Raw genomic sequence first — 15,743 nt, 5'->3', positions numbered from 1 at the left:
GGTTCAGGCTTGTTCGATCAGTTTAAGAACGTTGCACCATGAACCTCTTTGTAGCCGGTTTGAAAACACGCACATTATACGAGAGTGATTTTGTTACATATGTGTAAATGGGTAATTCATAGCAATAATGATAATGTTGATGAAATTCATATGTTTTATTAGCTCATTACGTCTTGGGATGTACTGTCATAGCTGTCATCATCATGGTAATGGTGGAGGAAAACAATCTTTATTTGTGTGTGATTTGTATTTATTCAGTGTTTTGTGTGTGTGTGTGTGTGTGTGTGTGTGTGTGTGTGTGTGTGTTTGTCTGTCTGTCTGTGTGTGTGTCTGCCTGTCCGACTTACGTGCGGTGAAGGTTGCGGAAGCCGAGGCCATACTCTCCTAGGCTCACAAGTCCCGCGCCTCACCTCGTGTCAAGTGCCTGTGCTCTCACCCGCCTCCCCCCCCCCCCCCCTCCCCCCACCTTTTTGCAGGCGAAGGTCAAGTTTGACATCCACAATGTATTACCTCGTGTCAAGTGCCTGTGCTCTCAACCGCCTTTGGAGACAAAATGTTTGCTATATGCAATAGATTAATTACCTCGTGTCAAGTGCCTGTGCCCTCCCCCGCCTCCCCCACCCCCCTTTGGAGACAAAGGTTTGCTATCTGCAATAGATTGAATTGGTATTCTGGTCATATGAAACTATACTAGTTCTCTTTGCGTCTTCACTTTGGTTCATATCTCATCAAATATTTTCTGGCAGGCCGAGAAAAGAGACTGACCACTAGGTTTTTCAATAAATGTTGTCAATCAATTCATTGAACTTTTGAGAGAGAAAAACCTTTGACTCAGTCTAGACTATGGGATTGCACTTCAGCTCAGAATATACGATGTTCGGAAATAACTCCTAATGGATTTGCGGTATAATAAAGTTTGAGCACCTTTCATTAGGGCAAACTGTGGAACCATTTCAGTATTTTGAACAATAATACAAATAATAATAATGAGAGCTTATGTTGCGCGAACCACAGTGAACTGTGCTCTCCGCGCTTTACATATTAACTATGAATAAAATCCATACTATTTAAACATCAAATACATACATTCTAACAAAAATAACGTAACAATAAACTTACAGCAACACATTCTCACCTTAATGACAATACCATGCAATAGTATTACACCGTGGCAAAGCCACGTGCTCAACGCATATAATTACACGGTTTGTTTTTATGCAAGTGTGAAACGCCTAAATTTGACCTCTGCTCGAAGGGAAAAATGGATCACTGTTCCAATAAATCCGACGCATTATAAAATCATAATGAAAATTGGACCAGTGTACTACAACATTAATACAGCATACATACAGAACACACAAAATCTGCCTTTGCCACCACAGCAGAATAACAGCATATCTGTGTACTTGATTTTAGTCCAAAATAGGAAAACTGACAAGAAGTGTTAACAGAATGGAATGATTTGCACGGAACTATACAACCGCGCATTAATCGATCGCCTGCGCAGGTTGACTGGTTGAGTGAATAGGATTCGATCAAACTTTCGCAAAAAAACTCCTCTTTTCTTTGAATAACTGAAGAAAGGAGGAATAAAGAGGTTACACACCTCGTCTCAGTGATTATAAAAAATAATGGTCTCAGTTCGCGGTCATGAAAAAGCTCGCTAAAGCTCGCATTTTTCATGATCCGCTAACTTCGACCATTATTTTTAATAATCACTGAGACTCGGCATGTAACCTCTACTTATTATTGGTCCAATTTACACCATCAAGTGGTTCAAATTGCCCAATGTGGCGGCTAAGTTAAACTTTAACAATGGGCTCACCCCCCCCCTCCCCCCTGCTTTTGAATATGTTTATTATCAAGTCTTGCTCTGTATGTGAGTTCGTCTACCCTCTTTACCCTACACTTAATAATAATAATGCATAATATTTCTATAGCGCATGTATCCAGGGTTTAACCCTGCTCAAAGCGCTGTACAATCAAAATCCTACGACAACAAAACATCATTTAACGTGCAATCACACACATATCAATGAATAACACATTGCTCTAAAAAAAACATTATCACAAACACACGCATGGGCACACACACGCACTACATAAAGCAAATTGCACAATATAATACATTATCACAAACATACGCACTCACGCGCGCGCAAAACACGTACGTGAAAAACTATGTACAGTACATGGGACAAAAGTGACCATCACTCAGGGACGGATCAGGCTTGAAAATGCATTTTACGGTAAATGTTTGTGGAAAAGGTGTGTTTTTAGTTTTGATTTGAACGTATTCAAAGTTATTGAACCTATCACAGTCCAGGTGCGCGGAGCCCAATGAGCTTTTGGTCATGCCTGAGGCAGCTGTGCGTTTGAAAAAAATGCCAAGTTTCGTTGACTTTTATGCAAGGAGTCAAAAACTGCAATATTGTTACGAATTTATTTTGGTCTTTCACCTGGCAGGATCGAGTCGCCCACGATTAGGCTCATACACATTCACTGAGTCCCGCACGTGAACTAATTACGTCAACAACCCTATCAGGAAGTCTATTAGTGTCGGCGAGAGGGAGAATTATTTTCATTTTAGGTACTTAACGTCAAGACATTGTGTTTGAATACGTGAGAAATGTGTAAAAGATTGCATGTGCGTCAATCAGTTTTGGCATACTGCACACAGCCGTCAGACCCATAACGTAATCAAGGAAATGTTAACAACATTTTGGCGGGAGATGCGAATGACAAACCCCATAAAGTTTCATTTGGCTGGCATCTGTGAGATATAGTTCAAGTTGTATGAAGCTTTTGACTGTTTTTATAGTAATCTGCGACAAAAAGACAAATCGTTGCTTCAGCCACAATGCTATGACCCCTGTGACCCCTGCACTGTCCCTTTAAGAGAAAAGCTTGTCAGTTTCTTGCAAGTAAAGGAAAGTGGTTGTGACATTTGAAAGATTTCACCCCAAAATTCGATTTCTTAGAAAACGTGCACCGATTGGTTATATTCCTTTAATGAGAATTAAGGGAAAGATTTTAGGTTGAAGCAAAATTCTAAGTTTTAAAGGCACAGTGCAGCTCACAGCCTTCGTTTTGCGTTTTTGTTGCAGCTGAGTGCATTTACAGTTCAAAAATCCTCCTATGGTAGTAAAACAAACCCAAAACTACCCAACGACGACATCTGTGAAGCTCGACAGTTTCTTGTTCACGCGAGTGCATAAATTAACCTAGTTATTACGTGGTGTTTGGTCGGAGTTCGATTCAACTGAGTGATTCCGGCCTCCATTTTGTTTTACACAAACTCATGATGACGTCTGACATAGTTTGCTAGTGACGTGTCTTTTTGTGCATGATGTGGTGATCTACCTGATCAAAATTTAGATCCAAAAATAGGCCAAGACCAGCCGGGTCCGAGTACGAAATTAATTCGTAAAAAAATCGCAGTTCTTGACTCTTTGGGTGCAAGTCAATGAAACTTGGTAGTTCTTCTAACAGATAGCTGCCTGAGGTATGACTAAAAGCCCCAGGGGCTCTGTGCACCTGGATTTGACAAATTCAGTACCTTTAATAAATGTTCAATTTTTGTTGAACGAATTTGAAGTACCTTAGGTCGATCATCAGTGCTATGGAAGGGAGGCGGGAGGCTTTTCAGTGTGGAGTTAATACAAGATCAACAAGGCCGAATCAGAAATCTGAATTCGCTACACCGGCTTACACACTCAGTGATACCGGTTTATAGATAAGCATATATAATGGATCACAGGGGTGGACCCAGGCGCGTACACGCCCCTCCGGCAAAAAAAACCACACACAACAAAAACAGATGTTTCTTACTTGAGAATTTGGTAAGATGATTCGTGGCAATTTTTAAGCTTAGATGGCACCAGGTAGCAACATTTTGCTTCAGTCGTCGGACACATTTTTTCCGGGGGGGGGGGGGTATGCCCCCGGACTACCCCCTCCCTCCCCCTCCCCCCCCCCCCCCCCCCTCCTGGCGGTCTCAGGCACGCAGCGCGCACTCAAAGCGCACCCCCATTACAAAGTAAGGCTGATCCGCCCCTGTACCGCCATTACACAAACACGATAAGTGCTTCAACTGAGTGAACAATTTGGCAGTCTTGAATACGACTCCAGGCCGCTGAATGTGTACAGTGTAGCCACTAATACGGCCTGCTACCCTGACACAACAAGGTTGACAATAAAAGGGGAACTATAGAGCAAGTATATTCATTCTGCTCACACTGTGACGGCGCACGGAAACTGAAGAACCTGGACTAGGGACTCCATAATTCCGGCGCAGACATGGACAAGGTAAGTGTAACGTGCACAGTGATTGGCCTTGCATACATGTTTCAATCAATCAATGAGTCTTATATCGCGCATATTCCGTGGGTACAGTTCTAGGCGCTCTGCAGTGATGCCGTGTGAGATGAAATTTTATACGGCCAGTTTCAGACATGATAGCATTAAAGTAAAGTATACGGTTACCAGTCTAGCCTCCACCGGCCTTGTGCCATGGCCATGTCCATCAGTGTATTTTAGGTGACTAACAGTAAAGCTGGTTTAAAACATTCTAAGGTTCTATGGGGAACTAATGCCTTTACATGTGTGTTCACGTGTGTGTGTGTGTGTGTGTGTGTCAGTGTTTCACGGTGTCCGTGCGTGTGTGTGCGCGCGCGTGTGTGTGTGTGCTGTGTGTGTGTGTGTGTGTGGGTGATCATTGAGTGTCTGTCACAGTGTGTGTGTGTGCCGGTGTGTGTGTGTGCCGTGTGTGTGTGTGTGTGTGTGTGTGTTCAGTTCAAGTTGTGTGTCTGTCTGTCTGTGTGTCTGTTTGTAAGAGTGAGTGTGTATGCCGGGTCGTGTCATACGGTGTTTCGGTGTCTGTGTGTGTATCTGTGACTGTCTCAGTGTATGCTGGTCTCTGTTATCTCACGAAGGCAATGCCGTTGATTCGTTTTGCACCCCGCTACAGGTACACAATGCACCTAAGTTAGAATCAGTTGAGCGCACCCTTGTAGCTATATAGGTCATGTTGTGTGGAACGCAGGCCAAAACTGACAATGACTTTTTACCCGGTGGAATCTTCCGGTAGCCGGATTTCCGAGATCTACCGGGTATCTCTGAACTTGATTGGCTTTCTTAGCAGTACCGGTATAAATTGGGTCAATGAAAGTCTGAGATACCCAGTAGATTTTTATTGACAAAAAGTAAAAAGTAAACAGAGAGTAAATAGTTTCGGCGCATTTTCTACCCGGTAGTTTGATTAGCGAATGACGGAATTTTTTCCTCGATAAAAATCTACCAGTATCTCAGGTTCCCATTCGTAACGAAATGTTTACAGTCCGAGTACATTTTTCGTGGAGTAAATGTTTTGTATAACACCGGCGCACGTACACTCATTCATTGTATCAGATTTTCTTTTCCACATGTCATTGTATTCGATTTAGCTTGTCTGTTTTTACATTGTATCCGATTACTCTTATCCTTGTTGCTTTGGGTCAAATTTATTACCGCCAGATACCGGCTGTATCACATGTAACCGGGCATGTTCGCCGTATCTCAGTTTCTTCGATGAGACTAACGGTATCGGTGTTTCAGTCAATCTTTTTGTTAAAGGCACAGTAAGCCTCCCGTAAACCATCACAGATACTGTCAGGCTTTTACACACAGTACAAACACCCTTCCATTTGAACGCTCGCCAAACGGGAACATCCCAGGTGCCCTACGTAAAGAGCGAGCAATTTTCAAAGAATTAATTTTGCGGCCGGATTGTCTGAGGGACCGTGGTGCGTTTTGGCGCTAGACCTAACTTTTAAAATCTAAATAATAAATTGACAGCTTGTTACACAAACATTCTTAAATCATAAAAGAATTCTTTTTTCATCAAGACAAGATCAGTACAATTCGAAGTTTTGAAAGTTTGAAAAAAGAAAAGCCCGGAAGCAGGGTCACGCAAGGTCGTGGTTCTCGTAGCAGACGACGGTTTATGCCTATCGCCAGTTCCTCTGAACAGTCAAAAGCCATCGCTAGAGTTCTTGTGAACTACAGCCGTTTGTTTCGTGCATAGTCAGAGGCACATAATAACGTGCTTTTGCAGATAAGCTCACATCGAGTAGCATTCAAAGTACTAACTGATGACTACATTGTGAAAAAGGGAAACTGGATCACACTGGTTCACGATGGTTCAGGGGTAAGATAAACCATGCACAAATAAATTCTTTGAAAATTGCTCGCTCTTTACGGAGGGCACCTAGGATATTCTCAAGCGGTGAGTGTTTAATTAAATGAAAGGGTGTTTGTACTGTGTGTAAAAGCCTGACAGTATCTGTGATGGTTTACGGGAGGCTTACTGTGCCTATAAGTTTAACCTATCTGTTTGGGGGGGGGGGGGGGGGGGGGTGGCTGGCGGGGATCGTATCTGTATTTTTTTGCGTGGGTGTCATCTTGTAATTTGTATTTTCGTTGGATGTAACTGATCCATCTTCATTGTTCGTGTTTTCTTTGTATCGGATTTATCCTCTCTATATTTTCACTTTTAACAGACATTGTATCTTTTCCCAATTCAGTTACATCCTCTCGGGACTTTATCCCCATTGTCATCGTATCAGAGTTCACCTTATCCGTGTCATTTCATCATTGTGTTCAATTCCTACATTTTTATGTTCTCTTGATTTACATTGTGTTTAATTTGTTTTGTTTTTTTACTGTAGCCGGGCTCGATCATTGTATTGGATTCACCTTCTGTGTATTTTCGAGTCATTGTGTCCAATTTTTCGCGGATGTATTTACTGTGCAAACAACTCTAAATATGGCATAAGTGTCACATGATAATCAACCGTTTGGTTTCGGCCCTCGCTGGAGCAGACGATTTTTTTGACAGTGATGCAACCATATATTACGGTCTCCTTCCGGCAGCAGTCCCAGAATTTCGACTTATTTTGACCTTAGAACGATGTCTTTATCATGACTGTGAAGAACAGAACGGAGATCACTGTCGAAGTCGGCCAATCTGCAATCATTTTCGTCTCGCGAACACTGCTCGTGAACAACATATGGGAGATCACTCTGTATTCTTCTTTTGATAGATTCGCGTAGGACTGTAGCGTTCGGTCAGAGAGACAACTGGCGATAGCCGTGGAGCGAGGATTATCAGAATGGAGTGGAATGGAGTTCCCAGAGCATTCATATGCAACCTGATCCAGTCCATGCGCCAACGATGTGTTGAATGCCTGGCACACAACGGAGGGCACACGCGTTAATTATTGACACTGATTCACATTGTTGTGAATTCCATTTTCGAGGGTTGTCACGTTTGACACACTCTAGCTAAATTGTCGCTGCCGCGTTCGATCTTTGCTTTGTTTGTCATTACTCCTTGGTTGTTCAATTATATAATTTTTTAAAAATTAAAGAATTCGGTCTTGTCTGTTTTGTGTGGCGTGCTTGTAAAAAAATGATCCTTAACTTTTTTTGAAGAGTGTACATCAGAAGTTCATATATTTATATATCGCCGGATTCATTTTCAATACGAATTTTCATTGTATCAGATTCATCTTATCCGTTTTATTTGTTCAAGATGAGCGGTCTACACGAGCACTTTGAAGCGGCCAACCTTCCGCTTCCAGTGATGATGGAAGGAATCATGCTGCCGCCCCAACCGTTCCACGTACCTTGGGAACAGCACATCAACGAGCTGCGTACATTGACACTGAGGGATGACGACGTCTTCCTCTGTGCCTACCCTAAAGCTGGTGAGTTTTTAAGAAGTAGTACAGTGAAACCCCCCTCTTAAGACCTTTTATAATGTCAATATACAGTCTTCAGACCAAGTGTTCCTGTCTGGCATCTAACTCGAGAGTCCGAGAAAAATGTTCCTCTTTCTTTTTGCTGCGGTGCCCGCAGAATCCCTGCGTACGGGCCGCTATCGGACACCCGCCGCCGCCGTATCATACGTAGGCTGGTGTAGCAGAGACTCAAGACTCAAGACTCAAGACTCAAAATGTTACTGTCCTTATAAAAACAAGGAAAATCGACATGCAGTGTCAGGCGATCACAGACATAAAAAAAATCTCATTTACGAAGAGTTAAGGATTGCAATTAAAACTAACAACACTAATCATAACACATTTACTAAGAATTAAGAGTTGCATCAAAACACATCTAAAACCTAAAACAGTCTCTCACGGCACAGACACACAGACACAGACACAGACACAGACACACACACAGACACACACACACACACACACACACACACACACACACACACACACACACACACACACACACATTCTCTCTCTCTCACCCTCTCTCTCTACCTTAGTTAAACTTAGAACCAATAAAATATCCTCAGATCAAGTGCGTACAAAAACACACTAGCAATGATATAAAAGTTCATGAATAAATAACACAGCGCGTATCACGACCAGGAGCATCCTTCCAACTCGCACACACACACACCAGCCAACCAATCATCCATAACTTCTTAAGTTTTTTGAGAGAGGGTACACAATGACAAGATTGTATAAATGCACGCAGGCACTCACTGGGTGTGGGAGATGATCTGCATGTTGTTTCAGAGTAAAGTTACCAACGAGACTCCTACCGAGTAGTTCATAATAGCTGAGTTTTTCTATGACGGCTTACTTGCGCCAAAACCACATATTTACAATTTTCACGAAAAAATTAAAATTATCAGTGAACATTACTAATTTTCTTCCTCAGATATCGATTAACTTTCAGTTTTGGCTCAAAAATAACATATATAATTATATATAAAAATTTCACATGAAAATTACAACCCTTATGCTGGCTTACTAGCGCCAAAAACACATGATTACAATTTTCACGAGAAAATTACAATTATTAGTGAAAATTACTTATTTTCTTCCCCAGATAACGATTAACGTTCAGTTTTGGCTCAAGTAATCCGTCTGAAAGTTAGCCAGAACTGAAAATGATTAATTTTCACGTGAAAATTGTAATTATTAAGTGATCATGCTTAAATTATCAAGTGTTAATGTGTAATTATCAGGTGTTCATGTTTAATTATGGTTTTGGCACTAGTAAGCCGAGGACAAAACTGAAAATTAGTCATTAACAGTGTCGGTTAACATTATCGCTGTGAATTACACAGAACACGTGTTAAATACTTATTTTCACTAGATATTGGTACCCTCAGGTTTTGGCGCTAGTAAGCCGTCATATTTTTCTCTTCTTCTTCAGTTTGAGAGAGGGTACATTATAACAAGTTAGTATTACTACACGCAGGCACTCACTGGATGTGGGAGGTGATATATCATGTTGCTTCACAGTAAACCTACGAGACCCCTACCGAGGAGTTCATAAAAGCAGAGTGTCACGTTTCACACTGTTTCTCAGTTTCCAGAGAGAGTACATAATGACAAGGGCCTTGTATCAGGTCCCGGTGGAGGGGGGGGGGGGAGGGTCCTGAGTTCCGGACAGTGAGGGTGTCGCCCCCTACAAATGGTCCTGGCGGGTTATGACTTTATTCAGTTATTCTCTGGAAAAACAGAAATGCTGCAGCAAAAACGTGTTTTTTTTGGAATAACTAAATAACGTCATCATCCGCCGAAGCATCGTTTTTTTCCTCTGCCTCATTTTTGAACCCCCCCCCCCCCCCCATTATACTTGATCCAGCACTGTGTATTTCTTGTATTGACGCAGGCACTCACTGGCTTTGGGAGGTGATCTACATGTTGCTTCATGGCAAAGTGACGTACGAGGCTCGCACCAAAGAGTTCATGATGATCGAGTTCAGCTCCAAAGAACGCCTGGAGGCTGAGGCGTCACCACGCATCTTCAACACTCACCTGCCTTTCTCCATGTTGCCTGTGCAAGACATCAAGCGCAAGAAAATCAAGGTTAGAGAGTGTGTGTGTGTGTGTGTGTGTGTGTGTGTGTGTGTGTGTGTGTTTGCATCTCTCTCTCTCTCTCTCTTTCTCTCTCTCTCTTTGTGGGATATGACTGCACTTCTGTCTCCGAATTGTCTACCTTCGCATGTCCATCTCTGTGTCTCTCTCTCTATTTTCTTTGTTTGCTTATTTGTTTTGTTGTTGTTTTTAGTTCCATTCCATACTCGATTTTTTTGTCTACGATACTTTGATTGTCATTATAAGAGTGGATAGGCCCATGTGAACGTGTTTTGTCTTTATGAGGGGTGCATGTATCCTGCAGGTAGTGCACGTGTACCGCAACCCCAAAGACACGGTGGTGTCGCAGTGGTTCCACTTCAAGCAGTTTGGCGCTAATATCTTCAAGGATTTTGAACAGTTCATCCAGGCGTTCATAAACGGGCCGAGTGAGTCACAGTGTTGCCTATGTGTTCAAGTTGGCTGTTTTTGTGTGCAATGCTGCATATAATTATTGGATAGTGTCTTCTTTGCGGCCCTTGCAGCTAGGTGGCAACGTACGGTACTGTTCTTGTCAGCATTGCATGTGACGGGTATGAAGTGTAGTTTGGACAGAAATGTGTGTAAGCCTGCACTTGGAAGTTGATTTATTTCTTACATCCCTGTGTGATAGTGATTGTGTGTGTGTGTGTAAGCGTGTTTGCCTGTGAGTGTGTTTGTATGCATGTCGGTGCGCATTCATAACTGTGTGTGTCCGGTACACGACGTATGTGTGTTTCTTTAAGTGTGTCCTCGAGTGCGGCGGGCGGAGGGGGAGGGGACTAGGGGGCAAGTATATTGCCGGGGAGGGAGTGTGTGGTAAGTCAGTGTGTGTGTGTGTGTTTCAGTGTCTGCAATTGTATGGGCTGGCGTTTCTGTGTGCCGCCATGAGTGTGTGTTTGTGTGTTTAACCCTCAGTCTGTCTGCATGTTTGCTTGTGTACCAACAGTACCAACGTTATGAGTAGTTATACATTTGTGTATGGCTTTATAAATCATCAACGGATGGGTATTTTGTGTATTTTCAGTGCTGTTTGGAACATACCCAGACTACCTAAAACAGACAGAGAAGTTTATGGACGACAACCCGGACATTCCTTTCTTCAATGTTTCTTATGAAGAGACTAAGAAGGTTCCGTTGTTATTTGTCATTTTTTTGTCTTAAAAACAAAACAAAAAAACTTAGCATTTTGGATTTTGGGGGTACATGTACCCTTATACTGACTTAATTGAGTTTCGGTCATGCGATCTCAGTAAAAGAAATCATTGATCCAAAAAGTGTGCCAGATAGGCAATTGGACTGTCTTAAATGGCATAACAAGTTTGAATGAAATGACAAGGGAATTAATGCTTTAGTTTGGGTGCGAAATTTGTCACAATATTTTGTTTACATATTCAGCAGATATCTACATGTACAGCGATAATGACACAAAATAAAAAAACAGAAAGCCTTGCTATGAACAAGACAAAATACTGTCAGGGAGACCCTTAAAGTCTGTGTCATATGTTGTTAACACAGTGGAGAAACTCAAAGGACCATCTTAAATCTGCAGCTGTTTGTATTTATCACAACTAAACAAAGGCGCCAAGTTGTCTTATGGAGCAAAATCTAATCAGTAGTATAGTTAACTTAACCAGAGTAAAATCATCACCATGAAAAGTTGCTTTCAACGGCTTGTCAAGAAAAAAATGTTGACACCAAAAAGCTTGTTAATTTTCAACAAAAAAGGTGTCAACACTCAAAAGCCTGTTGAGGTTTCAGAAGAAAAAAAAGTTCAATACCTAAGAGCCTGCCAAGTGTTCAGACAGAACAAAATGTCAATTCCGAAAAACTTGTCAAGTTTTCAGAGAAAAACAAAATTGTAAACTGCTTAGATCCAACCACAGGCGGAAGGTTTCGCCCGTCCACTGGACTACTATTCTGTGACAGTAGTGCAGTGGACGATACCTTCCGCCTGTGATCCAACTTCAACTGCCAGCCAATTTTCCTGATGTACAACACTACAACTGAATTAATGATTGGCAGCGCCCCTCTGGTGCACGGTATCTTATCTCCAAGAGTGTCATAATCATGTTTTATCTGACGAAAGAGGTTCAGTGTCTCACAAAGTGCCTTAGTGCACAATACGTGTATTTCCACTGGTACTTGCAATGAAAGAACACACTTAGGGGCAGCGATTAAGTCGAACCTAGTTCGCTAGTGGTCTCTCTTGACAAGTATGTTTTGGTCTAAGACAAAAGGTGAAGGGACAATGGAAGGTGTCCTTTAACAGGAGGCATCCTCACATCATAGGAACCACAGTGTCCGGGTTGAATGCAATGTTTTGGTCACTTGAATGTTTAACAGCGTTTGACGTGCCAAGGTGTCTAAAAGGAATGTCTCGTCGATAGACGAAATTTGGAAATAACTCTCAGGTTTGTATGGGGTGTGGAAGAATGAATACCCTTGCTTTTAGTAAAAAAAACAATCCACAGGACAGTCACTAGCGAGGGGTGTGTCTAAAACAAGGACAAGGAGCATGTGTGGTTTGTTTGTCTCACTTCTTCTTCTACGTTCGTGGGCTGAAACTCCTGCGTACACTCGTGTTTTTGCACGAGTGGATTTTTACGTGTATGACCGTTTTTACCTCGCCATATGTCGCTTTCAGAGGACAACCCATACAAACCTGACAGCTATTTCTGAACGTCGTCTATTTGAATGTTTGACAGCACCCAGTGGAGACAGTTCAGCGGTTAGCCAAGTTCCTGGGCGTGTCAGCCTCCGACCAGCTGTGCCGGGACATTGCCGATGCCTGCAGCTTCCAAAAAATGAAAGAAGCGGACAAGAGCAAAGCTGTAGTGAAAGATGCGGCTATACCTCTTAACCAAGATATCTACAGAAAAGGTTAAAAAAAACATTGTCCTTACTATATTTTGGAAGTGCCAAGCTTCTAAATGCTCATGGTCCTACTACCGAGGTTGTTGGTAATTTAACTCCGAAGGTACAACAGTTTAAAAAAAAAAGCTTTGCAGAGGAAAAGGTGTTGATACGCCAAACAACCTGCTCAGTTTTTGTAATTTCGCCAAACTATTTTGTGTGTTGATAAATATGATTCCAATACTCATGGTGCTACCACCGAGGTTTCTATGGGAATTCAACTTGGAAGGTACCAAATTTACAAACAAAACGCTATGCAGAGAAATAGAGCATTGCTGAGCCAAATAACCTGCTCCAATTTTGTAATTTCGAAAAAACTATTTTGTATGTTGATATAAATATGACCCGGAAGATTCCCAAAAGCTCAAAATGTAAAATTCAGTCAACTTTCCCCCTGCTAACGGTTTTCACCACATACCTCAAAAATGTGTTGTGCGACTGTTTCTTTTTCCCCAAACGCCGACATATTTGATCGTCAGTTTATCAATAGGCTTCTGTGCTTTTTGCAGGGGAAGTGGGTGACTGGAAGAACCACCTTTCAGCAAAGGACGAAGCCCTCATGGACAAGTTCATCGCAGATCGACTTCAAGGCCTCACCAAGTTCAAACTAGAGTACACACCATAACAACAATTGTGAACATTTCATCATGGTCATCATGAACAAATTCATTCATGAGGACCTTGAAGGCTCTGCTTGCTGCAAAGAAATAGCATTATCAAAGTGAGATCTTCACAAAGAAAGGATCATAGAGACAACCTTCATTCTTGAAAACACTTTGTTTCCTCTGTAAGATTTTGAGAACGTACAATTTACGTTGCAATTTTTATTTTGCTTTTCATATCAGAGATTACACTTTTAAAAAGAAGAGTCGTCAATTTTGACACTCTGACCTCAGTGAGACAACAGCGCAAGGATTGTGCTTACCATACTTTTAGGACTATAAGGAACAAAATGTTTCATTCAACATACATGTACAGTGGAGTCCGGGTACAACGAATCTCAAGGGAGATATATTTTAGTTCGTTATATCAGTAATTCGCTGTAGAGTTTTCAACCCTAAATGGCCTCAAGACAAGTTTTCCCAATCACCTTCAGATGATCGTCCCATCGATCTTTCCTTGGAGAGTACATTCTCTGCATGTTTTTAACAGCTTCATAATATAATCCATAGAGAGAGGCAAACTAACAGCGGGAGGTGCATGAAAAGCGTCAGTTTTCACGATAAAACTTTGACTCGCTCACGGGACATAACTGCACTCCGGACTGTCCACAGTGTTGAGCAATTTAGACTTCACTGCCTGAGGAGAGTATTGATTCAAACGAACGCGTGGTTCTATATATCGCGTCACTCGGTCACGGATCGGAGAAAACAAAAAAACAGTTCCAGATTTTGAAACCATGTTCGTCAGCCATTGTTTTTAGCCAGACAGACCACAACGGTGACATGTGCACGAGCTTCGCTGACGTACATCGCAAAATGTCATGACGTCACCACAACTTTCGGTTTTGGTTCGATCTGTTGCGTGCACCTCCCGCTGTTAGTTTGTTCAGAGTTCGCTCATCACGCGATGTGCACTTGTGTTTGTGTATTTTTGTCTGTGGAAACAATTATTGACATCAGTTCGTTGTAGCCTTGTGACTTTTAGAGACAAAACGGCTCTGGGGCGATGAAAACGTGTTTGCTAAAAGAGGGGTTCGTTATGCAAATGAGTTCAAAAGGTTCGATGTAGCCGGAAAGTAACAAGTAAGAAATAGAAGGCTGTCTGCCGGGAAATCAATGGCAGTTTGTTAAAAGAGGGATTTCGTTATACCCAGGTTCGTTATAGCTGGACTCCACTGCATTTCCATTCTGCAAACCTCCTTTGACTTGCGGCCAATACACCCGAAGCGCCTATTTTGTGGATTTTTTTCATTTAAACCTTAACAAGAAGGGCAAAGCCCATACGACTCACATGCTTTACACATTTTTCCTTCCAAAATACATGTGACCTTGACCCAAGGTCAAGGTCATCCAAGGTCATGCAACACAAAGCTGTTAATTCAAGACATAGGAAGTACAATGGTGCTTATTGGCTCTTTCTACCATGAGATATGGTCACTTTTAGTGGTTCACTACCTTATTTTGGTCACATTTCATAAGGGTCAAAGTGACCTTGACCTTGATCATATGTGACCAAATGTGTCTCATGATGAAAGCATAACATGTGCCCCACATAATTTTTAAGTTTGAAACAGTTATCTTCCATAGTTCAGGGTCAAGGTCACTTCAAAATATGTATACAATCCAACTTTGAAGAGCTCCTGTGACCTTGACCTTGAAGCAAGGTAAACCAAACTGGTATCAAAAGATGGGGCTTACTTTGCCCTATATATCATATATAGGTGAGGTATTCAATCTCAAAAACTTCAGAGAAAATGGGAAAAATGTGAAAAATAGCTGTTTTTTAGGCAACATTTATGGCCCCTGCGACCTTGACCTTGAAGCAAGGTCAAGATGCTATGTATGTTTTTTGGGGCCTTGTCATCATACACCATCTTGCCAAATTTGGTACTGATAGACTGAATAGTGTCCAAGAAATATCCAACGTTAAAGTTTTCCGGACGGACGGACGGACGGGGGGGACGGACGGACGGACGACTCGGGTGAGTACATAGACTCACTTTTGCTTCGCATGTGAGTCAAAAATGGGTGTTGCATCTTTTACAGCAAAGTGCCTTGTTATTTTGTAATTTTGTGTTGTTCTTTTGGCAAAATGGTTTCCTCTTTTCTATGGAACCGAACACATTATGCTGAAATTTAACTGCTGCATCATAACTACTTTTGATGCCAATGAACGGTTGCCAAGTCAAGTGAAATGGTTGAAGTTAGAAAGTAAGTGGATTCAAAGTGACGGAGATATTTGGAAATTGAGGAAGAA

The 15,743-nt window shown here is 41.9% G+C and overlaps 1 protein-coding gene across 2 annotated transcripts; it reads left to right on the top strand.

Annotated features, from left to right (window-relative positions):
• The first annotated feature begins 4,027 nt into the window (after positions 1 to 4,027).
• On the top strand, positions 4,028 to 14,780 carry LOC138975767 (sulfotransferase 6B1-like). Of its 2 annotated transcripts, none has more exons than XM_070348518.1 (7): positions 4,028 to 4,308; positions 7,574 to 7,748; positions 9,685 to 9,881; positions 10,195 to 10,318; positions 10,936 to 11,039; positions 12,617 to 12,791; positions 13,334 to 14,780. In XM_070348518.1, exons 1-7 carry the CDS (start codon positions 4,300 to 4,302, stop codon positions 13,447 to 13,449), a joined length of 900 nt encoding a protein of 299 aa, XP_070204619.1. In that variant the 5' UTR covers positions 4,028 to 4,299; the 3' UTR covers positions 13,450 to 14,780. The 2 variants fall into 2 exon arrangements, with proteins under 2 accessions (XP_070204619.1, XP_070204620.1); XM_070348519.1 differs by lacking the exon at positions 4,028 to 4,308 and adding an exon at positions 5,784 to 6,265.
• Positions 14,781 to 15,743: the final 963 nt, after the last annotated feature.

The sequence above is a fragment of the Littorina saxatilis genome, linkage group LG9 (assembly GCF_037325665.1).
Source record: "Littorina saxatilis isolate snail1 linkage group LG9, US_GU_Lsax_2.0, whole genome shotgun sequence".
Lineage (NCBI taxonomy): Eukaryota > Metazoa > Mollusca > Gastropoda > Littorinimorpha > Littorinidae > Littorina > Littorina saxatilis.
This window is presented reverse-complemented; position numbering and strand designations above follow the sequence as displayed.